Source organism: Rana temporaria, chromosome 3 (assembly GCF_905171775.1).
Source record: "Rana temporaria chromosome 3, aRanTem1.1, whole genome shotgun sequence".
Classification (NCBI taxonomy): Eukaryota; Metazoa; Chordata; class Amphibia; order Anura; family Ranidae; genus Rana; species Rana temporaria.
Window position 1 is genome coordinate 422,485,037 of NC_053491.1, and position 26,085 is coordinate 422,511,121.

The window sequence follows — 26,085 nt, forward strand, 5'->3', positions numbered from 1 at the left end:
TTGAAAGCAATATACAGAGCGGAGGGACACTGTAGTTCTCATATTGTGCCTCGCTGTTGTGGGGTGGGGTTTCAATCTGCCCAAGGTCGCCTTTGGTCAATGTTGCAAAACGGCTTTAGTGTCTTGATCAGGGCCTGTTGCCTGTGGCTAAGGGTGGGTATTGCAACCCGCCCTTCAACACAGCCACAGGCAACAGCCGCCCTGCATTAGCAAGGCATAATGTAACAACTACAGTGTCCCTCCGCTCTGTGAATAGCTTTCATTAGTGTTCGTGAAATTCTATCTCCCGTCGAAAAATGCCTTCTGTGATGTGCGCATGCGCCATGGTCACGTTACTCTGCTGGAGTGCCTGAGCGCATGATTGACTTCAATACAATGAGCCTGCCCATACATGGATTAAAATTTGGCCGATTCCTCCTGAAGCAGCTGAAATTTGATCCATCTATGGTTGGCTTAGGCCTCATGTACACTGCTGCTGGTAAACGGATGTTTAGGAGCAGTTTGGTGTTTTTTATTAGCTGCCCCTGAACTCTTCTCTATGTTATCTTATCAGTAAATGTACACAAGGGGGCAGATCCACAGAGCGAGTACGCCGGCGTATCTACTGATACGCCGGCGTACTTTCAAATTTCCCACGTCGTATCTTTGGTTTGAATCCTCAAACCAAGATACGACGGCATCTGGGTTCGATCCGACAGGCGTATGGCTTCGTACGCCTTTGGATCTTAGATGCAATACTTCGGCGTCCGCTGGGTGGAGTTCTCGTCGTTTTCCGCATCGAGTATGCAAATTAGCTATTTCCGACGATCCACGAACGTACGCGCGGCCTTTGCATTCTCTTACGTCGTCTCTAGTCGGCTTTTTCCGGCGTATAGTTAAAGCTGGTGTTTTGCGGCGTATAGTTAGACTTGCCATGTTAAGAATGGCCGTCGTTCCCGCGTTTATTTTGAATTTTTTTTTTTTGCGTAAGTCATCCGTGAATCAGGATGGACGTAATTCACGTCTATGTTAAAAAATATGACGTCCTTGCGACGTCATTTAGCGAAATGCACGGCGGGAAATTTAAGGACGGCGCATGCGCAGTTCATTCGGCGCGGGGACGTGCTTCATTTAAATGAAACACGCCCCCTACTCGCCGATTTGAATTAGGCGCCCTTACGCCGCGAGAGATAGACTACGCCCTCGTAACTTACGGTGCAAATTCTTTGTGGATTCAAAGTTTAAAAAAGTAAGTTACAGCGGCGTAGCGTATCTCCCATACGCTGCGCCGGTGCAGATCTCTGTGGATCTGCCCCAAGGTCGTTTATAGTCGTTTATAGGCATTTGAGTTTAGAAGGATTTTTTGGAATGCAAAAAAATTTGTTCAGGACGGATGTTCAGAGGAATCTGAAATGCCAAAGGCCTGTAATAGCTTCTAAACACGTTTAAACGCGGTAACTCGTAACTTGCAGGACCACCCACTCCACAAATTTCGGGAGCATTTGGACAAATTTTGAGCCAGGTATGGCTAGCTTTACCCTTCCCTACCCCTTCCAAAAAGTTTTGGCTGTACATATAATTAAAAAAGAAAAAAGAAAAATTAAAAATAAATATAAAATAACATGACACCAGTTTCATATTAATATTTTCACGTTTTACAGTTAAAAGTCATTCTTTCACATCTCACTAATGTTCATTTTTTTCTGAAAGTACAAGGATCAAATTGCAATCACATGATCCCTCTAAATAGTGAAACTCATTAACCACTGGAAAAACCCGTCTCCTCTGTCAGAAGTCCAAATTCCCCGGATAGGAGCACGAGGTTTTTTTCCTTCCTGTACGCTGTACACCATGTGTGCTATCTATTGTATGCAAACGACATTACACAACTTCCCGACCCGTTTTCAGGCTGCAGATAAAGCCATTGCTACATCGTGTATTGAGTCTTGCAAGGCTTCGCCCTTATTTATTTTTTAAGGCACAATTTGGAATTTTGTGTGAAGCATTCATTTTCTTTTTTTTAACAAGCATTCATTTTCTTCATGTACTTATTTCTCTGCTGCCTAAAGACGAGTTAACCCTTCCCATAAAATTCTGGACACCCTGATTGTTAGCAAAGCACGTAACTGTATTATCTACTAGAATTTAGCTCATCTGGATATTGGGTTGGTCGAACATGGATCCTTTTTTTTTTTTTTCGAACAGCCAGCAGGCAGTATTATTGTATACTGATAGCGGGGACGCCTTTGCTGTTAGAATACACTGATCGGCAGCAGGCACTGATCAACTTAAACATTACAAACAGGCTCTCTCTCTCGTTTTCTTTCGCTCTGGTTTTGCACACATACGCTGTTATCAGCGTTTTTTGGCAGTGGTGTTCCCTGGCTGGAAAAAAAAAACAGAACTTGTGCGTTTTAAGAGGAGTTTTTCAGCTGTAAAAACACTAACTGAAAAAAGCTTAAAAATTACGCTATTTGGCGTTTATCAGTTTTTTCGAGCCTTATGCCGTGTACACACGATCAGTTTTCTTCCTTGGGGCGAGAAAACTGTCCGTGTGTAGGCTCTCCAGCAGTTTTCCCAACGAGAAAACCGCAGAGAATCACGACGGGAAAATTTAGAACATGTTCTAAATGTTCTCATCGCAGCGTTTTTTTTCTCGGCAGGTTTCCCATAGGAAAACACTGCTAGGGAGCCTACATATGGCCGTTTTTTTTTTTTTTGACCAAGATAAAACCTGTCAGGAAAACTGGACATGTGTACACAGGGAAAAGGGACCAAGCCGGCCATCGGGCTTCCCATCGGGTTTCTCGGCGGTGTTTTTACCGCCGAGAAACCCGATCGTGTGTACGCGGCATTAAACTTTTGTGGGAGTATAGTTTTGCTAAAAAAAAAAAAGCTAAGAAACACTGAGAAATGCTACTGCAAAAATGCTGCAAAACTCATTCTACAGCTACAGCCTTCTACAGCTGACGCTACTGGAGTTTTTATAACATCCAGTGTGCATGAGGCCTTAGATCGACTTCTCTCAGGCAGAAATCGCCACAGATGGATCAAAATGTGTCCAGTTCCTGCTAAACCCAGCCGATTTTCAATACATCTATGGCTAGCTTTAGTCATAGGAAAAAATGGGGTTTTAACTTGGGGCCCATTAACAATATTTGCAGTGACATTTTTGCACCTGAACAATGCCAGTCCCTGAGGGGCACATAAAAAAACTATTTATTTCTACCTGCCCCATTTACACCACAATGCTGATGTGAAGTGCAGTGAGGTTCAGACAAATGCAGACATGGTGCTTTTATCGCAAAAAAAATTAAAAATAATTGATTCCCCCATTCAGACATGCAGGGTGGATGGAGGAATCTGCCCCGTTGTGCCATTTGTACCCTGATAGAAGAACTCTGTTATTATATGCCCTTTGGCTACAGGCGGCTAATCAACAAAAGTTTTCCAACAGTCCCAATCGACATAAGTCAGTTGTAGATAGAGTTCTGTCCAACGGGAACAGCCATAGGTAGACTGAAATTCAGCGAATTTTTTTGCTGTCACAATGTAGAGTAAAGGATTTCCTATCATCTGTGCCCAGTCTTGCCAAAAAGAGTTAATCCAGCTCTGGGTAATCCTTCTTTTTTCAGTGAGATAAACGGACAGCAGAAAACTTTTGTCCGTTATTCCCCCTTGCTGTGAATGACAGGTTATTTACATATCTCATGCACTAGCATGAGACAGGCATTATTTTTTAATTCCCACCCCCACTCCTTTTCTGAAGTCATGTGGTTACTTTTCTCGATTTTGATTGGATGTTAGTGATCATAGCAGAATTTGGTGTAAGGAATACACAGGAGAAAATGCATGTTGACAAGGGGAGTGTAGAGGTGGGGAGTCTACTGACATCGCGACTCCACCCTCCGAGCTCCAGACAACCGACCCACCCACAGAATCTGCAGTTTTTCAGTTCTTATAACAGACAGAGGGGAGACAGAAAGGATGAGAGTGGGTTTACATCCACTTTAAATTCCTCATTTGGCATCCATATGTAAAAGATCATAAAGTGTAGTGAATTACCTGCTGGGCAGAGGAGACACAAGATTTGGCCATCCTGTCCGTCTACTGCATAGTACTTATCGTTCTCAGATATCAGTCTTTCTGTCCTTGTAGGGAGGCCATATGCAGTTGGAAGTACCTGCAGAGAGAAGAAGATACCACTGATCAGCTACACCTCCTCAAAGCACCAAATGCATTCCTTTTTTATATTAAATTGCCTTGAAAAATTTGTAGCATATCATTGTCTGAACCTTTAAGCCTCGTACACAAGATCAGTCCATCCGATGAGAACGGTCTTAAGGACCGTTGTCATTGGTTAACCGATGAAGCTGACTAATGGTCCGTCGCGCCTACACACCATCGGTTAAAAAAACGATCGTGTCAGAACGCGGTGACGTAAAACACAATGACGTGCTGAAAAAAACGAAGATCAATGCTTCCAAGCATGCGTCGACTTGATTCTGAGCATGCGTGGATTTTTAACCGATGGTCGTGCCTACTAACGATCGTTTTTGACCTATCGGTTAGGAATACATCGGTTAAATTTAAAGCAAGTTGGCTTTTTTTTTAACCGATGGTTAAATAACCTATGGGGCCCACACACGATCGGTTTTGACTGATGAAAACGGTCCATCAGACCTTTGTCCTCTGGTTAACCTATCGTGTGTACGAGGCCTTAAAGCGTAACTCCACTTTTGTTGAGAAAAAAACATTCCTCTCTGGGTGATCTATGTACATTGCAAGGATTATAACAACCTTTGTTGCAGATTCCTACATTTTGTTATTCCGAGGAAATCACTGTTTGTTCCTCTGTGCTGAGTGGGTCTAATGGGAGAGATTTCATAATTATCTATCAGCTGTGCAGCTGCAGAGCACTAATGAGGAAATCTGCTGGGCCTGCATCCCTTTAGACGTTTTCCTATTGGAAGTATCTCACCAAAAATGACACTTTTGTTGCAGGGGATGCCTGAAATCTGACTTGTATCTTAGGCAGACTGGTGAGCCAATCACACAAGCAGGAAATGAGGTGTGTTCAGCACACAATACAATCTGTGTACAGAACACCTCCAGGTAGCCATATTGCATTGTCTGAAAATTACAGTGGCTGCAGATTGAAAAGGAAAGGTAATTTTTAATAATATTCAATTACAATATGACTTGTATCGCAATTGCATATGCTATATAAATTTTTCTTTATTTGCCAAAAAAAAGATTCCCAGGAAAGTGGAGTTACCCTTTTATTTTAATTATTCTTTATTTAAAGAACACCATTTTACCCCATCCCCTATACTCAAACACTCATGTGACGTCATGGAGGTGGGCAGGGCACCAAACCATCTTACTCTATCTCGCTAAACTTACCTCCACCTAGCAAAAAAATTAATGTTTACTCTATTTTAGTACTCTGTTGTTCTGATATGTATATGATATCTTTTACTACTGTGTAAATCTAAATGCTTGTGCAAATATCATTGTCCCACGTCCATGTTTGTTAAAATAAATAAAAATAATTTTTTAAAGAACATATATCTGCATTTCATTGTGTAGCTTACATCTGCTTTCATTTCTCCTTTAATAAAGGAATGGGTTAGAGGGTAAAGTCTCGCTATGGCTCCACATTCCAAAGTTGGGTGTATTGGATAAGAGAGTACAATGTGCAGGGCTGTAATCACCCGGTAGTAATCTAAAGCAACTAGGAAAATGTCAATTTGCTGTAACAAGAGTGGTAAAAGATTAAATCTTTGGTTTACCGCTTTTGATGTGTAATCACCACACTTTTCTAAATAGGTTGGCCACAGATGGGTCTAACTGGTTTTGTCTAATTTGTATCTTGCTAATTGATTTCCCACTTTGTATCTTGTTTAATTAATAATCTGCATGGTTAAGCACAGTAGAACCTTCCTAAAAGAGATCTTTCTTCCAACACAAATCCATGGTGGTTTGTTCTTCTTTATTTTAGGAGAGCATCCCGTTATGTTCTATGGTACACCCAGAACTGCTGTTTTACAGGATAGATATGGCCTAATATTACATCCAAGACAATTATCCCAAAGTGCATACATTAAAATTCATATTATTATTCAGGATTTTTATGGGGCTAAAGGTTTGAGTAGCACTTTACAAAATAAGGGCAACAGTACAGTTACAATACAATACAGGAGGGTTTGGAGGACCCTGCTCATGAGAACTTACAATCTAAAATGGAACACCAAGTAATACAAAATTATTATTATTAATTATTTTTCTTACAAAAAGCAGGTTTCCCCACCGTCCTGTAGATGGTACTGTGCGTGCCCTGATTAGAGGTGGAGAGGAGTCTATTGGGGGAATTGCCCCCCCTGTGGACTCTATCGGGTCTCAGAGAAGCCATTTGTCTGAATGGGCACTGCAGAACTCAGACAGCCATCTTGACCAGGAATCTTATATATAGGGTCACCTGCGTCATTCGGGTGAGCCTAGAGCGAGTGGTAGGTCAGGGATAGAGACCCTACTGGCTATTGATAGTGATTAGCACAGGTTCCTGGCAAGAAGAGTCAGAATAGGGACTTTGCTTGCAGTAAGGAAACATTCTAATATCCGGTATAGCCATATGCGGCTCTCCTTAGTGGCTGTACAGTGCCGTCCGATGTACCGTAAACCGGCACCCCTCCAGCAGAAGCCGTTCTTCAGTATTGCAGACCCCAAGCCTTGTAAATATGTGAAATTGCCATATATCAGTGCCTACAAGAACTGTAATCATTCATTACTGTTAACCTACATGTGCAATATACCAGATAATTACAACAATCAAGAACTGTGTGTGTGGTGTCTCCCTGTATGGGGTACCTTAGGCCTGCCTATAAGCTGATCGAGAAAACATGAGTTCCATTTGATAGGTGGAGGTGGGATAGGCTTCCCTAAAGAGATGAGTTTTCAGGTATCGCCTAAAGGGAGACAAAGTGGGAGATAGTAAGACAGATTGGGGTAGGGAGTTCCAGAGGATAGAAGAGGCTCTGGATCTATTTTAGGCCCCCTGCACACAGGGCAGACTTCGTCAGCTCAGCGGGGAATTATTTTTTATATACTGTGATTCCGTACTTGCCAAATATGCTGCAGAAATCTTCCTCTACTATGTCTGGCTGCAGCCATTTTAACTGTGGGCAGCTGAAGCTGCTGCCTGTTCACTTCCTGGAATTACACAGACACACAGAGGCACACCAAGTGGGCTGTATAAGGTATTTACTGGCAGAAAAATGTTTTACTATCCAAAGTTAAAACAAGGGCAGAAGATTTCATAGATGGAAAGTTGTAAAAAAATTACTAAAAGTTCACTTTAAAGCCCTGTACACACAGCCGGGAATCCCGTCAGGAAAAAAAAAAACATTGGTTTTCCTAATGGGATTCCTGGCAAGATTGCCTTGCAAAGCTGTGTATACAGACGGCAACTCAAAAGAACCGCTGTTCTTTTAAATGGCAAGAACGCAGTGACATCATCGACTACGACAAGCTGGTGTCTCGTCACATTTGCTTGCTACACTCCACACTAACCTTGTATGCCACCGCAAATGCGTCGAAGTGTTATCGAGCATGCACGGTTTTTCACTGCATACAGACGACCAGTTTTCTCGGCAGGAAACACTCTGCCGGGAAACCCGACGAGAAAATAGAGGGAGCATACACACGGCCGGGATTCCCGGCCAAATGCTCTACTGGCAGTTTTCCTGCCGGGAAAACCGGTCGTGTGTGTACAAGGCTTAACTTACGAAAATTCTTGTACGATAGAATACAACTTTGGAAGTGATGTAATGTATTGATACTTTCTATTTTAAGAATTACTGTGCTTTACCCTGGTTATATTAATATTTGCCTTGAGATGGGCTATAATTATTATTAAGCCTCATACACACGACCAAGGAACTCGACGGGCGAAACACATCGTTTTCCTCGTCGAGTTCCTTGTTAGGCTGTCGAGGAACTCGACAAGGCAAGTTTCTTCATTGCCGTTGAGGAAAAAGAAGACATGCTCTCTTTTTGGCTCGACAGGATCCTCGACAGTTTCCTCGTCGAAAAATGTACACACGACCAGTTTCCTCGGCAAAAAAAAAATCCCAGCAAGTTTCTTGCTGGTTTTTGCAGAGAAACTCGGTCGTGTGTACAAGGCCTACTTATATAGCGCCAGCAATTTAATGGAAGGTTTTTTAGTCCATCTCACAACAACCAGTCCAGTTATGCTTTCTTCTGTAAAACAGATATAAACTAACCACAGATAAAGTAAATATGTTACATCATATCACAAGATAAAAAAAATATATTTTTGTATCTCCGTGTCACGTCTCCCTTCACCCGTCCCTGTGTGTTTTGTATCTCCTGCAGCATTTTGCAAAAAGTCTTGTTATCAGCCATGCCAGATGGAATTACTCAAATGTGCTTTCCAGAATGCTGCAACCTTCACCCTTCACACAGATAGTAGCGAGTCCTCCGCTGACAAGCAGGGTGTGTACTGTACATCGGGGCTACATGAGTAATGTGGAATGAGGACAGGAAATGTCTGTTACAATGTAATGCATATGCTTCAGGAAAGTTTCAGGTTCGAAAGATTTCATTATGTCGTCCTTGAAGCCCTGGTTTACGCTGAAGCAATGCGTGAAACACACAAGATTCCCTGCGTTTCACCGTATCGCACTGCAAGGCAATCTTCTGCGGGTGTCAATGTTAGATTAACCACTTGCTTACTGAGCACATATACCCCCTTCCTGCCCAGGTGAAACTTCAGCTTTCAGCACTGTCACGCTTTGAATGACAATTGCGCGGTCGTGCGATGTGGCTCCAAAACAAAATTTACGTCCTTTTTTCCCCACAAATAGAAATTTATTTTGGTTGTATTTGATCATCTCTGCGGTTTTTATTTTTTGCGCTATAAACAAAAAAAGAGCGACAATTTTGAAAAAAACACAATATTTTTTAATTTTTGCTATTATAAATATCCCAATTAAAAAAAAAAAATTCTCAGTTTAGGCCGATATGTATTCTTCTACATATTTTTTAGTAAAAAAAATGCAATAAGCGTATAGCGATTGGTTTGCGCAAAAGTTATAGCGCCTACAAAATAGGGGATAGAATTATGAATTTTTTTTATTATTCTTTTTTTACTAGTAATGGCGGCGATCTGCGATTTTTGTCAGGACTGCGATATTATGGTGGACACATCGGACACTTTTGACACATTTTTGAGACCATTCACATTTATACAGCGAACAGTGCTATAAAACTGCACTGATTATTGTATAAATGTGACTGTCAGGGAAGGGGTTAACACTAGGGGGCAATCAAGGGGTTAAATGTGTTCCCTGGGAGTGATTCTTACTGTGGGGGGAGGGAACTGACTGGGGGAGGTGACTGATCAGTGTCCCTATGTACAAGGGACACACCATCGGTCTCCTCTCCCTGACAGGACGTGGATCAATCCACATCCCTGGCTCTGTAAATGACGATCGCGGGTACCCGGCGGACATCGCGGCCGCCAGGCACGCGCATCGGCATCAGAGAGACGCGGCGCGCACACGCGCGAGCCCCCCAGCGGCCGGGAGGCCCGAGGACGTCATATGAGAGCCACCTTGTAGAGCCACCTTGTGGCCGTCAATCTACAATAGCCAGGATGGGAAGTGGCTAAAGACACTCCGAAACAGGTTGCAAAATGTAGTGCGGTTGCCAGAATCACATTGCATGGGTGTGAACCATTTCGGTGCAGATGCGATTTGAGCCATACAAAATATACATACAAATCGCATGCACATGTGATGTGCACAGGAATGTGGTGTGATTCCCATGCAGTGTTTTGCACGCACCACGCAGGGCTGGACTGGGACAAAAATTTGGCCCTGGACTTCATCCAGACCGGCCCACTTTAATTCAATAAAATGCTGCCCCCCACCCCCCAAAAAATCACGCCCACCAAAAGGCCCCTACATCCATTATTGTATATCATGAGAGGGTGAGAGAGAGGGAGGGTTGAGGGAAAGGGGGTGAGAGAGGGGGGTGAGTGTAAGAAAAAGAGAGTGAGTGTAAAAGAAAGGGGGTGAGTGTAGGACCCCTTTTTACACTGAGGCGTTTTTTAGGCGCTTTTGGGCTAAAAATAGCACCTGTAAAGCGACTGAAAAACGCTTCTGCTGCAGTCCCAGTGTGAAAGCCTGAGTGCTTTCACACTGGAACGTTGCGAGGGCGTTAAAAAAAGTCCTCCAAGCAGCATCTCTCTTTTAAAAAACGGCCCACTGAGCCATCAGCCCACCGGGAAACTCCCTGTAGTCCCTATGGCCAGTCCATCCTTGCGCACCAGTGTGAACCTAGGCTAAAGAAAAGGCAAATAAAAAAGACTAATATCTACTGGTATTCTTTGTTATACAATTGAAAAGTAAACAAAAGAAAAAAAAAGTTTTTGTGCTTGAGTGTTTTTGAGTGTAATCTCTGTGGTCCTATGACTCCTTCCTGAAATAAACAGTTGACATTCTTTCTTTGTTTATGTGCAAGAACCACAGAGCTCACTAGTCAGAGCTACAAGATAGCATCGGTACCACATTGTATTTTTGCTTGCTCCTCTTGTAACAAAAACATTTTTGTTGCCCAATTAATTGCATTTGGTGACTGATTACAACCACTGTTGTGGTGAACCTGCATGTCCAGACATGCCCTGCCAGTCTAAAATACAAGGTTTCCTCAGTTGGCGGCACGCGCTTTAACAACACTTAAAGTTGAAATCCAGCCAAAACCGGTTTTTCTCTTTTGGTTTGGAAGTAGGGAAGTGATAAAACCTTTGTCATTTTATGTCAGGAATTAGAACGCTGAGAGAAGAATAGAAAGGGTTAAATGATCTGTTGGATTCTGATACTGTGTCCTTGTTGGGAGGATTTTCTACCACTTCCTGTGGTGTCACCTGGACAGGAAATGATGAAAAGCCTCTGCAATAGGACAGATTTTTTTTTTTTTAAATGAACAGGGGTTCTAAACCTCCCATGCAATATCCAAAATGGCTGCAGTTCCACATTAAAACAACCTTCCCAAATCTTACAAAACCTAACACAGCAGTGTAAACAGTATATGAGCAGGGCCTTCTAATTCCTCCTGTATTATATTGTAACTGTACTGTCTGCCTCCATGTTGTAAAGTGCTATGCAAACTGTTGGCACTATATAAATCCTGTATAATGATAATAATAATAATATATGCATTTTAATGTGCTAGATCTGGGAGCTGTGGGTGTTAGCTGTCAGAATACAGACAACACCCACACTGCAGACTTGTCACCCAACACCCACATTGCAGATCCGTCTATTCATGCTGTTTACCATGGATGGGGGAATCAAGTTACTTCTCCTGTTCAGTGAACAAGAAAACTTAACATGCATGGCCAGCTTTAGCCTACATCAGTGATCTTCAAACTGTGGCCCCGGGGCCAGATGGGGCCTTTTGCTTGCTTTTATCCGGCCCTTGAGGCACTGTTTTCATCCACTGACACCAACAATGGGGCATAATTTCCCCCACTGACACCAAAGAAGGGGCCCAATTCCACCCAATGACACCGACAATAGGGCCCAATGACATCAACAATCAGGCGCTATTCCTCCCAATGACATCATAGATGGGCATTGTTTATTCCCACTGACATCTAGACCTTTTCTACTCCCAATGTCCACAGTCTGGCCCCCCTTAAAGGGGAGTTCCAGCCTTTTAGTGTTTACTAAAAGTCAGCAGCTACAAAAAGTGTGGCTGCTGACTTATAATAAACAGACACTTACCTGCTCCACGGTCCAGCGACGCGGCCGCCCGGAACTCCGCTCCTCTCCCCCCCTTTCCATTCATAGTGTGGGTACCCGGCGGTGACAGCTTTGGGCTTCACGGCCGGGCACTCACTGCACATGCGCGAGTCACGCTGCGCTCTATGAGTGTACAGGCGATCTCCTGGGACCTGTCACGTGTCTCTGGCGATCGCCTAAAGGGAGGCGAGAAGAGAAGTCACCGAGGCAGTCCCTGGACGGAAGGAGGAAGTGGGACAGGAAGTGCCACTCCTACAGAAGCCCCAACTCCCCCCCAAAAAAATGACATGCCAAATGTGGCATGTAGGGGGGTGAGGAGTGCTTAAAGCGGAAGTTCCACTTTTGGGTGGAACTGCACTTTAAGGAAAGTAAACTTGCCCTTTGTTTAGCAAGTTTGGAGACCCCTGGTGTACATAAAGTGCTGTTAGTGCTTTTGGAAAATACTATACAAATATCGGATTACTGAAAGTCAATATTTGCATAGGCATAGGCAGGCACCTCACTCTGCACAACATTGGTCAGACCTGGCACTGTGGTGGTGGTAAAGGGGCTACTACACTGTCCTTACCCCAAAAAGTAAGAATACTTCACATGGCTTCTACAAGGCATTTAAAGTGTATATGAAACTTTTTTCGCAATTTTGATAGCATGAGGAAGGATCAGAACTCCTCTTGTGGTATTATTGCTCTCTGGGACTCCGTTAGAGAGATTTACTCCCACTTCCTTCCCTGCTAACAATTTCACTAGACAATAATTGAAGGAATATCTGCATCGGGATCCAGACAGAAAAAGAAAAAAATTACCTTATGCTTCTAAAGTCAAACCTTTTTAGTAATGTATTGCTGTTGGAGAGTTGCCCTGACTTCCTGTTTGGTAAAACATTATCAGTAGGACAGGAAGTGAAGGTAAATCACTCTAATAGAGTCCTGGATAGCAGAAACCACCTGACAAGGGTTCTAACCCTTCAGCATTGATACATTAATTAAAGTGAACCTGTCACAATCATATGAACAAGCATATACTGACTAATCTTCCCTTTTTTCCCCATTGAAAAGTAGAAAGATCTCCAGTGACTTCCACTGGTGAGGAGTTCCAGTCTTCATAAGAAATGTGTTTAGGTTCATTCACACCACAATGCGTGAAATACTTGCTTCTTAATAGCACAACAATGCACATGCCCAGAACACACAGACATGAATACCACGAACAATGCTCTGTGCTACGTTGTACAAAATAGCGCAATATTTTTTCTCGCATTGAGGTGTATAGACAGCCCATTCAAAATTAATTGGCTGCCTAATGCAATGCATCGCAACACACAACAATGTCTGCATTTAGGTGTGTATGTGTTATGGTACGCACAGGCCTGAAATATAGCTAATTTCACTGTGACGGTATCGGTATGATATCCCCGTCAAGCATTCCCTCCTCTCCATACAAGAACATCACAGGATTCCCCACACATGAGTCAAGACTGGATGCTGGAACCAAGACACTTTATTGACACAAAAACTCAGCTTATATGTGGTTACAGCCTGTTAGGAACGCCCCCCTCACACAGTGGGGTTTCCCATACAGATTATAGGAGACAAGTCGGAGCCGACCATGCAGACACGTTTCTTTAGATAAAGACATCAGGGGAGTTAATTAATACACTGAAGCAATCAGAATAATTAACATACTACTTCTCTAATCATTTAGCCTGATGATACAATACTCATCTTTTAAGGGTAAACACAGATCTTCTTTACACAACACAATAGATCAATTAACGTTTAGAATAGTGAGGGGACATTAGCACGTCAATAACCAGTCAGAGGAATGAATCATATGAAATTCCTTTCTACCTCTACAGACATGGCTAGCAGGGAGCAGTAAACTGAGACATATAGGCAAATGTATCACAATGGCCCCCCTTTTGCTCCCTGCTCCGGCAAATCCGGTTGGACCTTCCCTGGTCCAGTAGGGTTGACGGGTTCAGAGCTTTTAGTCCGAGGTTAACTCCGTTTGGCATGACTGACCTCCCTTGGCAACTGCTTCAGACTCAGGTATGCCACCGGGTCGTCAGATCACACGCCGGTCAGTCCCCAAGTCTTTGTGCGATCTGCAAAGTCACCAGAAGTCAGTGTGAAGACAGCGAATGGGTCTGTGCGCCGCCGTCTAGGTGTCCCGCTATGGGAGGGGGCAGGTTATGGCTCTGAAGTGACAGTCACAGGAGATTCATAAAAAGAAAAAGTTATATTTGTTGAAATGCTGTAGCACTGGTGCTCAGAGTCCGGGGGGAGAGAGGGGACTCAGAGCCCCATAAGGTCAGCCACCCCCTGCTCCCTCCGCAGCCGCCGGTTCTCCTCTTTGAGCTTCTCCAGCTCCATCTCCAGTTCATGGAGCCTGGGGGGGTCAGCCCGCTGTGACCTCAGGTGGTTGTTCTCCTCCTCCATGCGGCTTATGCACTCCTCCAGCTCTATGTACTCACGGATCAGATCCTGCTTGCTCATGTCCTGCAGGCTTTCCACGTGGTCCTTCATCATCAGGAACTGGGTGGTGGTGTAAGGGGCCACCGGTGGGCCCTTGGCGAACATCTCGGCCCGCATCTGGGATGCCCGCTGCGACTCCCTCTCCTCCAGTCGCTTCTTCTCCTCCCAGGTCAGCTTGTTATACGGCTTCCAGGACCTCTTCTTCTTGGGGGGTAGCTGGCGGTGCCTCTTTCTGCCCAGCTCCCTCCAGGGCCCCTCCGTCTCATGGCTGTCGCCCATGACCAGCTGACAATGGTGTTCCCTGTTGTCCGTAATAACAGATTGTACCATGAGGGCTTCGTAAGGGGTGCCCAATGGTTCTTCCTGACCCAGCTCCTGGGGATCCCAAGCCGAGTCTACACAATGGGCTGCTGCTGGTGGGCGGTACCCAGGTTGAGACCAATTTGACCTGGTGTTGTCGTTCATGGGGCAATTCTGCTTGAAGTGACCCAGATGTTTGCACCGGAAGCAGCGTTGTTCGTTGTCCTCCTGGCGTGGATAGCGAGGGCTAGATGTCATCGGTCTGTTAGGCGGTTGGTATCTAGCAGCTGGTGGGTGTGAGGGCGCCATTGGTTGTGGAGGTTGTACCCGTGGTGTGACCTGGTTTGTCTTGCGAGTATCCGCATATTCATCCGCCAACTTCGCGGCCTCTGGTAGAGTCATGGGCCTGCGATCTCTCACCCAATCTTTGACATCCGTCTGGATGTGATTGTAAAATTGCTCCAGGAGCATTAGTTGCAAAATGTCCTCTGCGGTGGTGGCCTGGCTGCTGTTAACCCAGTTAGAGGCCGACAGGGACAGCTGGCATGCCCATTCTGCGTAAGAGTCTTCCGTGGTTTTGCGTGAGTCCCTGAACTTCTGTCGGTGAGACTCTGGGGTTACTGCATAACGAGCCAGGAGCGCTTCTTTAACCCTGGCGTAGCTATGGATATCCTGATCTGGCACGGTCCGGAAAGCATCAGAAGCTTTGCCTGACAGTTTGCCTGACAATATTGAAACCCACTCTCCTCTAGCTATTCGGTGCAGGTTACATTGTCGCTCAAAATCCGCCAGGTAGTTATCAATCTCACAGTCCTTTTCATCAAAAGCTTTAAAAGCGCTAAACGGAATCTTCCTTGCATCTGCTGTGCTGTACTCACTGTTCGGAGAAGGTGCGGCTGCTTGTTGGACTGCTGCCAGTTTTAACTGTAGCTCTGCGTCTCTTATTTGTTTATCCTTCTGTAGTTCAGCGTCTCTTATTTGTTTAGCCTCCTGTAGCTCCGCGTCTCTTATTTCTTTAGCCTTCTGTAGTTCTGCATCTCTTATTTGTTTAGCTGCCTGTAGTTCTGCGTCTCTTATTTCTTTAGCCTCCTTCGCTAACAGGTCCATCACTTTCAGCACTACATCCGGCGTTGGGTTCGGGCCGAACCACGCTAGCTTCTCTCTCATTAGCTTGTTGGTTGGTGACTCCTCCTGAATCACTGGTGTCTCCATCTCTTGTACTGCTGGCGTTGCTGCAATCCCGTCCTCCTGGTCTATCTCCATTAATTCTGCTATGATGACCCGCTTGGTTTTGTTGCTAGCAATCCTTCCACGAACTTCCAGTAGTTCTTCCAGTGTCTGCTTGGAATCCGGGTGTAAAGGAGAGTAGAAGGGAAGATCCCGCTGCTGCCAACCAATTTGTGACGGTATCGATATGATATCCCCGTCAAGCATTCCCTCCTCTCCATACAAGAACATCACAGGATTCCCCACACATGAGTCAAGACTGGATGCTGGAACCAAGACACTTTATTGACACAAAAACTCAGAATGAATCATATGAAATTCCTTTCTACCTCTACAGACATGGCTAGCAGGGAGCAGTAAACTGAGACATATAGGCAAATGTATCACATTCACTATGCTTACATGCTACTTTGGTCATCACTCACAGCTAATTACCTTGAGCAGGAGTATGCATGGGTTACTAGCTACCTGAGGTGGCCATTTTTCCCGCCCAAACATTCAAACGCAAATGCAATCTCTGGAAGGAGTCCCTGTCTCATTTTGCCCCCGTTTCACTTTGGTTGCTAGGACGCTGGAGCAGCAACCAATGTGCAGCTGTGGGTGATTGGTTGCTAGGAGGATGGCAGCTGAGCCACACAGCATCACTGGCTGCTAGGACACTGGGATGTACAGTATTAATGGTTGTTATGTTGCATGCGGCTGCATCATAACAACCAATGGGGCTGTGAGGCCCAGCCAAAGGCGTCCTAGCAACCAGCTCAGTAATGTTGCTCTGTGTCCCTGAGATTTACCACCCTAAAGTCAGTCCACCAACTTTCATTAAGTCAGCCACACTTATATGTGTAAAAGTTTCTAACCCCTGTCACCATGGAAGGACATTAGACCCTGTGTGTGCTACGTCTCTTGTACATAGTATCAGCAGATTATGTCTGTAAACAGTATTTGCATTTACACAACATGAAAACCAGAACGGTAGCCACTTTCTTTTCTGTCTCAGAGCGAGAACCTGTGGTTACAGAAGTCACAGAGCAGGGCCGAGGTGAAATCTGTGGTCACATGACACAGAAATGAATGCAGACTGGCAATGAACGAGTCGTACAATGGTAACGTCACCTCACAACAAATCAGTGTTAATTTTGGTATCAAATTTCGATTTAGTTTTAGTCATAGTCTTTTGCTTAAATTCCATTTTAGTTTTAGTCGCATTTTCGCCATCGTTTTAGTCATATTTAGTCAATAGATTTTAGGTGACTAAAATCCTGAAAATGAATGATGATAATGTTTTCATCAACAAAAACTAACACTGCACAAAACTTGACTTCCTGAACACCGCCCTGCGTTCTCTAGCAATACTGAGGTCATGAGAGAAATATGTGGCCTGCCATCGCTAAAACCAACCTAAACCAGAATGTCTAGTTCTTATGAGGCGGTAGAAGTGTTTGTACAGTCACAGCGAGGCTCCATTCAGCTGCAGCTTTTACAGACACATTGGCTATGACTACATTCCACATATAGGTGCTCATCGGCCACATTCTGCTCTCGCCCACCTCACTTTATACACCTAGCCCATTACACTCTCCACAAGAGCAGGAAGTCCAGCAGGTCACCCAGTATATGTTGTATCCATGAAGATTATGCAGACCCCACATTTCCCTGTGTAGTAAGCATTCCCCTGAACTGCAAGGATGAAATGCTCCCTATGCCCAGGGGTACAGAAACAGGCAGGATTACTTATCCACCACCCCAGGCCTCCTCCAACACTGCTCAGGGTGGGGGCAATCACACCGCTGAAGCGGCCCTGCTGAAGCATGAATCGTGGAATAAGTTGTTTAGACCTTGTTTTGGCACCCCTAGACATAAGGAGTAGTTAAAGCGGAGGTCCACATAAACAAAAAATATTAAAAGCCAGCAGCTACAAATACTGCAGCTGCTGACTTTTAATAAATGGACACTTACCTGTCCAGGGTGCCCGCGATGTTGGCAGCTGAAGACGAGCAATCGCTCATCTCTCGGTTGCCCCCACCGCCATCCTTGGTGAGGGAACCAGGAAGTGAAGCGTTGCGGCTTCATTGCTTCATTGCCCGGTTCCCTACTGCGCATGTGCAAGTCGCGCCACGCATTTTCGCTGGTCCCAGAACACAGCGGGGGGGGGGGGATTCTGCGGATATTCTCTGGATATTTCTCCCCGGAAGTGGGTGCAAATGCCTGTATTATACAGGTATCTGCACCCCCCTCCCTAACCTAACCGTACTTCCTGATGCAGGCTGACAACACTAAGGGGGTTATTTACAAAAGGCAAATCCACTTTGCACTACAAGTGAAAATTGCACTTGAAATTGCACTTGGAAGTGCAGTCGCTGTAAATCTGAGGGGTAGATCTGAAATGAGGGGAAGCTCTGCTGATTTTATTATCCAATCATGTGCAAGTTTAGGAGATATTTACAGTACCTAGAGGCAAGCCTTATTATAGGCTTACCTCTAGGTACAAATGGGGTAACAGAGTTTACAATCACTTTAATTTCAGAGAAAGTATAGGTATCCTTTTCCACTATCCCGCTGACTTAAAGTGGTTGTAAAACTTCAAACATAAATCTGTCAGCTGCTTCATTCCTCTGCTATCAGCATAAGTCACTTCTGACAAGTTTTCCTGACACCAAGAGAAAAAAGGTGACAGGGCAGCAATCTCCTGCTGATTGACAGCCTCAGCTTTGTTCCTGTGTGTTATGTGGAAGCTCTCCTCACTGAGCTCTGTAGTGTGTAAATTCAGCTCCCCCTTTTCTCAGACAAGCTTTAATTCTGGACTTTGAACAGCTCTAGAGAGGAGAAATCTCTGGATAAGCAGGTACAACTTATGTAGGAGGATTTGGTTCATCTTTGTGTTTCACCTGACCTGAGGCCAGTCACTTAGTGGGTATATGGAAGGGTTTACAACCATTCTCAAAAGTATCCCCCCCCCCCCCTTGCCTACTTCCCTGAAGGAGACAGCCACAGGCCGCAGGAATCTTCACTGCCTCCAACCAAAATCTTTCTTCCCTCTGACTTCTATGGGGCTTTCTTGAATCAGGAGATGGACCCATAGCTGTCCAATTCAGGTCTGGATGCTTCTTGGTCAGTGATGGGGGTGAGCCTGGGTTCATTATGAACCTGCAGGGTAGTTGTCAGGGTCGGGCCAATGAGTTGCGGAAGAGGATTCCACACCCGGCAGCTGCTTGTACATTGTAAAATGGTTACATGACCATATTAGGTGAATGAAAGTCCTTGCCTACAGCTGATTGGCCCGGCACTTGTAACTGCTTTCTGAAATCGGAATGAACTTGGGTTCAAACTAGGGTTGTCCCGATACCGATACCAGTATCGGTATCGGGACCGATACCGAGTATTAGCGGGAGTACTCGTACTCCCGCTAATACCCCAGATACTAAAATAGAATACTTCCCCCCCGCCGCTGCCACGTTAATCACCGCGGCAGGGAACATTACAGACAGCGTTCGTTTGAACAGCTGTTTTCCCCGCCGCGCATAGACACTCCCCCTTGGACGGATCTGTCCAATCGCGAGCAAGGGGGAGTCACATAGACACTCCCCCTTGCTCGCGATTGGACAGATCCGTCCAAGGGGGAGTGTCTATGCGCAGCGGGGAAAACAGCTGTTCAAACAAACGCTGTCTGTAATGTTCCCCGCCGCGGTGATAACAGTAGGTACGGGGGACAATGGCTGCTGTACGGGGGACATGGCTGCTGTACGGGGGACAATGGCTGCTGTACAGGGGACAATGTCTGCTGTACTGGGGACAATGGCTGCTGTACTGGGGACAATGGCTGCTGTACTGGGGACAATGGCTGCTGTACTGGGGACATGGCTGCTGTACTGGGGACATGGCTGCTATACTGGGGACATGGCTGCTGTACTGGGGACATGGCTGCTGTACTGGGGACATGGCTGCTATACTGGGGACATGGCTGCTATACGGGGGACATGGCTGCTATACGGGGGACATGGCTGCTGTACTGGGGACATGGCTGCTATACTGGGGACATGGCTGCTGTACGGGGGACATGGCTGCTATACGGGGGACATGGCTGCTGTACTGGGGACATGGCTGCTATACTGGGGACATGGCTGCTATACTGGGGACATGGCTGCTATACGGGGGACATGGCTGCTATACTGGGGACATGGCTGCTATACGGGGGACATGGCTGCTATACGGGGGACATGGCTGCTATACGGGGGACATGGCTGCTATACGGGGGACATGGCTGCTATACGGGGAACATGGCTGCATTTGGGGACACATTTAAAAAAAAGTATCGATATTCGGTATCGGCGAGTACATAAAAAAAAGTATCGGTACTTGTACTCAGTCCTAAAAAAGAGGTATCGGGACAACCCTAGTTCAAACTGAACCTGGAGCCAAACCCAAGCTTATCTCTAGTTAGGGGCTGGGGTTACTTTAGGTCAGTGAAGATAAACAAAAAGGATAATGGTACTTTCTCTGAAATTATGAATATCCAAAGTGTTTATGTATTTAAAACTTAAAAACAAAAAATTGGTTACAGCAAGGAGGGACAAAAGTCTTACTAGTTTATTTTGTGTAACTCAAAGGGGGTTATTTACTAAAGGCAAATACACTTTGCACTACAAGTGCACTTGGAAGTGCAGTCAATAGCCGACATGCGCCCGCCGTGTAGAGCTAACTGCGCAGGTCGGCTATTTACGGAAAACTGGTGATGCGCCTTGGGAAGTTTTTCACCAGACATCAATCATCTACCTCCTGAATAGGAACGCCCAGTCCCGCGGGAATCAAAACCCGGAAGCCGGGGGGAAAATGACAATATCACGGTATATACAGAGAAAAAAAAAATACCAGCATACTGTTCATGTCGGCAGTATGCTGGATGTAATGTTAGAAAATTGTTTTTAGGGTGAACCCCCACTTTAAGTCGTAGATATATAAATGGGTATCATTGGAAAACATGGTGACTTGTCATGTGACTCTGATGTCCAAAGTTGCATGACAAGTCGCACAAGTGTGAACGGAGCCTGAGGGGTTAATTTACAGACTGTGCACGTTACAAAGTGCAATTGCTCCAGAGCTCAGTAAATGAGCAGAAGCTCTGCTGACTTTAATCATCCAATCAAGTGCAAGCACAAAATGCTTTTTTTTTTCTTTGCCTACGATTGGATATTCTTTGCAAAGTGAAGCTTAACCTCATTTACTAAGCTCTGGAGCAACAGCAAACTTTGCAAAGTGCACAGTCTATTTGCCTTTAGTAAATCAGCCCTTTAGGCCCCATTTACACCTGAGCGTTTTGTAGCTTGAAGCCCAAAAACGCTGGAGGGGAAAAACATCTATTATTCTCTATGGAGAAGGTTCACATCTCCACTCTAAAACGCCTGAAGCCCAAACTAATTGTGGAACTTTTTTTAGGCGTTTTTCAGCTTTTGACATTGTTGACCTGTACAAAATCGCAGCAAAATCGCGGTGAAAACGCTACGCTCTAGTGTCTGTAAATGGCTCCCTTGTGAATAACAAATGCATCCAATGGATTAATCAGTAATATACAGCACCATGAGAACATGAGAATTTTTTTTTTTTTTCTGCTTGCTAGTCTCATAACGAAAATGAAGAGGTTACTCAACAGAAAACAAATTCAGAAGTGATGTCATGTATTGGGGGTTATTTACTAAAACTGCATGGCGCAAAATCTGGTGCAGCTCTGCATAGAAACCAATCAGCTTCCAGGTTTTATTGCCAAAGCTTAATTGAACAAGCTGAAGTTAGAAGCTTTTTCACTGCACCAGATTTGAGAGCACCGATTTTTTTTTTTTAGATGAACACATTGGCCCGGATTCAGAAAGACTTACGACGGGCGTATCAGTAGATACGCCGTCGTAAGTCCGAATCCACGCCGTCGCAAATTTAAGCGTATGCTCAAACTGAGATACGCTTAAATGTTGCTAAGGTACGACCGGCGAAAGTCTCCTACGCCGTCGTATCTTAACTGCATATTTACGCTGGCCGCTAGGGGCGTGTACGCTGATTTACGCCTAGAATATGTAAATCAGCTAGATACGCCTATTCACGAACGTACGCCCGGCCGTCGCAGTACAGATACGCCGTTAACGTAAGGCTTTTTCCAGCGTAAAGTTACCCCTGCTATATGAGGCGCAGCCAATGATAAGTATGGACGTCGGGACTGCGTAAAATTTTCTGTCGATTACGTCGTTTGCGTAAGTCGTTCGCGAATAGGGCTGTGCGTAATTTACGTTCACGTCGAAAGCATTGAATTTTTGCAAGTTAATTTGCAGCATGCACACTGGGATACGTTCACGGACGGCGCATGCGCCGTTCGTAAAAAGCGTCATTTACGTCGGGTCACGATGATTTTACATAAAGCACGCCCACATCTTACAGATTTGAATTAGGCGGGCTTACGCCGGCCAATTTACGGTACGCGGAGGCGTACCGTAAATAGGATATGCTACGCCCGCACACAAATACGCGCTCCCTACCTGGATCTAGCCCATAGTTACATAGTAGGTGAGGTTGAAAAAAGACACAAGTCCATCCATCCAGTATTACATTGTATATGCCTGTATGTTGTGGTCGTTCAGGTGCTTATCTAATAGTTTTGATGTTTTGATGCTCCTCTCTGAAACCACCGCCTGTGGAAGGGAATTCCACATCCTTACCGCTCTGACAGTAAAGAATCCTCTACGCAGTTTAAGGTTAAACTTCTTTTCTTCTAATTTTAGTGAATGGCTGCGTGTTTTATTAAACTCCTTTACGCGGAAAAGTTTTATCCCTATTGTGGGGTCACCAGTACGGTATTTGTACATTGAAATCATCTCCCCTCTCAAGCGTCTCTTCTCCAAAGAGAATACGTTCAGGGCTCACAAAATTTCCTTATAACTAATATCCTCCAGACCCTTTATTAGTTTGGTTGCCCTTCTCTGGACTCTCTCCAGTTCCAGCACAGAATACTGTACTGATTAAATGAAAATCGTATGATCTGGTATCGTACGAGAATTTTTTTTTGCGTTTGTCCCTTTGGATAATTTCAGATGAACTGCCATGATGTCGAAAGCTGTGTACTAATAATCAGATTATCGTACAATCGCTTCAAAAGTGGTATTTTTAGTCTGAATTTCTGATCATGTGTAATAACTGTACACCAATCAATACATGATTATCAGTATCCCCTCCCCCTCTCCCCAGGGGGTTCAGTGTGATTGTGAACAATTCCAGGCAGGATTTTATCTCCCGTCCCTGAAACTATCTACAGACATTACCAGGTGTCATCCTGAAGAACAGTTTATAGGGTGAGAAGAAGAGGTCCAGTCTTCCTCATGTAATGGATGTATATAACACACACGGGCGGCTGAGCTCGTCTGACGTAAATGCTGACGTCTTGTCCCTGCCAGGGAAGGGCAAGTGCAGTATACAGCCTCCCATAGACATGAATGGGTGTGCCCTCTTGTACTTTGGGTACATGCTTGTGTTATCGTAAACAAGATGGATGGATGGGTGGAAAAAAGAATGACTAAGCATCTATCCATGATGTGAAACATGTTAGCTTTTTTGTCCCCTATGTCCACTTTCTACCATTGATTGCAGTGTTGCATGAATTTTTGGATGTTATACAGCTTTGGAATTTATCCTTTGTTCATTTTGTTTCAATAAATCGCCTATCAGAGTGCGGCAGTCCAGAAACATTTATTTTTTCCACGGATCAGCGCAGAGTCTGCACCTGTCAGTACTACAGGGCGGGAGCACAGCATAGGTCGCAGGGCTTGGATCGGTACTCTTTTCCAAGAGGGATGGATGGATGGATGCAAAAAATAATTGAATACTTGTCCTGGACGTGCTGAGCCCTAAAAAATACTGTATTTATCAACATATAATTTGTTATATGCTGTATATATCAACACCCCACTTTCCTTGCTTTCTCCTATATCTCTTTCATATTTCCTTTATGAGTATAAAAAAAAAGAGAGGAGCCTCTAAGTGTAGCAATACGGTTACATTTAATAAGGGTACAACATTTAGTAACTTATTGCTACACTTAAGCCTCGTACACACGGCCGAGGAACTCGACGTGCCAAACACATCGAGTTCCTCGGCCAGTTCAGCACTGAAGCCGCCGAGGAGCTCGGCGGGACGAGAGCTCCCATAGAACAACGAGGAAATAGAGAACATGTTCTCTATTTCCTCGCCGAGCTCCTCGTCGGCTTCCTCGGCCGAAAGTGTACACACGACCAGTTTCCTCGGCAGAATTCAGCCAGAAACTCGGTCGGAAGCTGAATTCTGCCGAGGAAACTGGTCGTGTGTACGAGGCCTAAGAGGCGTCTCTCTTCTCTTTTATACTCTGTAAAAAAAATGCTTTGATATACAAGTGCTTTGGATTACAAGCATGTTTCTGGAACGAGTTATGCTCGCAAACCACAGTTTTACTGTATCTATAGAGTATTGTATACAGACTATATATATCTATATGTAGAGTATTATATACAGTCTATAGATATATATGTAGAGTATTATATAGCGTCTATAGATATATATGTAGAGTATTATATAGCGTCTATAGATATATATGTAGAGTATTATATATCGTCTATAGATATATATGTAGAGTATTATATCGCGTCTATAGATATATATGTAGAGTATTATATACAGTCTATAGATATATATGTAGAGTATTATATAGCGTCTATAGATATATATGTAGAGTATTATATAGCGTCTATAGATATATATGTAGAGTATTATATCGCGTCTATAGATATATATGTAGAGTATTATATACCGTCTATAGATCTATATGTAGAGTATTATATACAGTCTATAGATCTATATGTAGAGTATTATATACAGTCTATAGATCTATATGTAGAGTATTATATACAGTCTATAGATCTATATGTAGAGTATTATATACACTCTATAGATCTATATGTAGAGTATTATATACAGTCTATAGATCTATATGTAGAGTATTATATACAGACTATATATCTATATGTAGAGTATTATATACCGTCTATAGATCTATATGTAGAGTATTATATACAGTCTATAGATCTATATGTAGAGTATTATATACAGACTATATATCTATATGTAGAGTATTATATAGCGTCTATAGATCTATATGTAGAGTATTATATACAGTCTATAGATCTATATGTAGAGTATTATATATCGTCTATAGATCTATATGTAGAGTATTATATATCGTCTATAGATCTATATGTAGAGTATTATATACCGTCTATAGATCTATATGTAGAGTATTATATACAGACTATAGATCTATATGTAGAGTATTATATACAGACTATAGATCTATATGTAGAGTATTATATACAGTCCATATATCTATCTGTAGAGTATTATATACCGTCTATAGATCTAGATGTAGAGTATTATATACAGACTATAGATCTATATGTAGAGTATTATATACAGACTATAGATCTATATGTAGAGTATTATATACAGTCCATATATCTATCTGTAGAGTATTATATACCGTCTATAGATCTAGATGTAGAGTATTATGTACAGTCCATATATCTATTTGTAGAGTATTATGCGATCGCGATCTGTGAATACATTGTACACCTCGAGCAGCACAGCCCCCCTCCTCTCCGGAGTACAGAGTCCGATGTATGGGGGGGGGGAGCCCCCAGTACTATGAATGATGTGTCCGGACTCTGGGAATACAATGTATCGGTAGTTGTTGTGATCTCGGTATTATGTAATATCTCCCATACAGCCCATACCATCCGCCAGTGTGCGCCCATGATACACCCCCGTTATAGACAGATCGGAGTCCGGTGTACTGACCATGGAGAGGAGGAGGAAGAAGGAGAAGAGTTTTCCGGTGATCAGAGCCAGGGGGTCCGGTCCGGGGGTCACAGGTCGGCGGGGGGCCCCTCTTGGGGCCATAATGATCCAATCCAGAGGAGTAGAATCCAGTAATGTCACAATGTATTCCCAGTCCGGGGATCAGCGCGATCTACCAGTTCAATGCCAATGGTTGCAGAACACCGTGCACTTATATCACTTTAGCTCCTCCCCCTAGAGGGACGTCATGCCTGCTTGTGTCCTCTCTTTGTGCTCCTCCTTTTCACCTGTCCCCCCCCTTCCCCCCACTTCTATCACTGTATGCTTGGGCGTGCCACATGTGCACTTCAAGAAAGCGAAGGATGAGTTCATTTTTTTCCATTAGTCTCTGGAAATGCAATTTTAATGCAATTAAAAAA

The 26,085-nt window shown here is 44.2% G+C and overlaps 1 protein-coding gene across 2 annotated transcripts in view; it reads right to left on the reverse strand.

Moving 5' to 3' along the window:
• The window catches only part of LOC120933151 (tumor necrosis factor receptor superfamily member 10A-like), a 55,246-nt gene extending 29,378 nt beyond the window's left edge, over positions 1-25,868 (reverse strand). For both annotated transcript variants that reach the window (XM_040346179.1, XM_040346178.1), the window contains exons 1-2: positions 25,667-25,868; positions 4,045-4,162 (exon numbers count right to left, since the gene is read on the reverse strand). In XM_040346179.1, coding sequence (XP_040202113.1) covers positions 4,045-4,162; positions 25,667-25,768 — 220 coding nt within the window. In that variant the 5' untranslated portion in view covers positions 25,769-25,868. The remainder of the gene's footprint in view (positions 1-4,044; positions 4,163-25,666) is intronic.
• Positions 25,869-26,085: the final 217 nt, after the last annotated feature.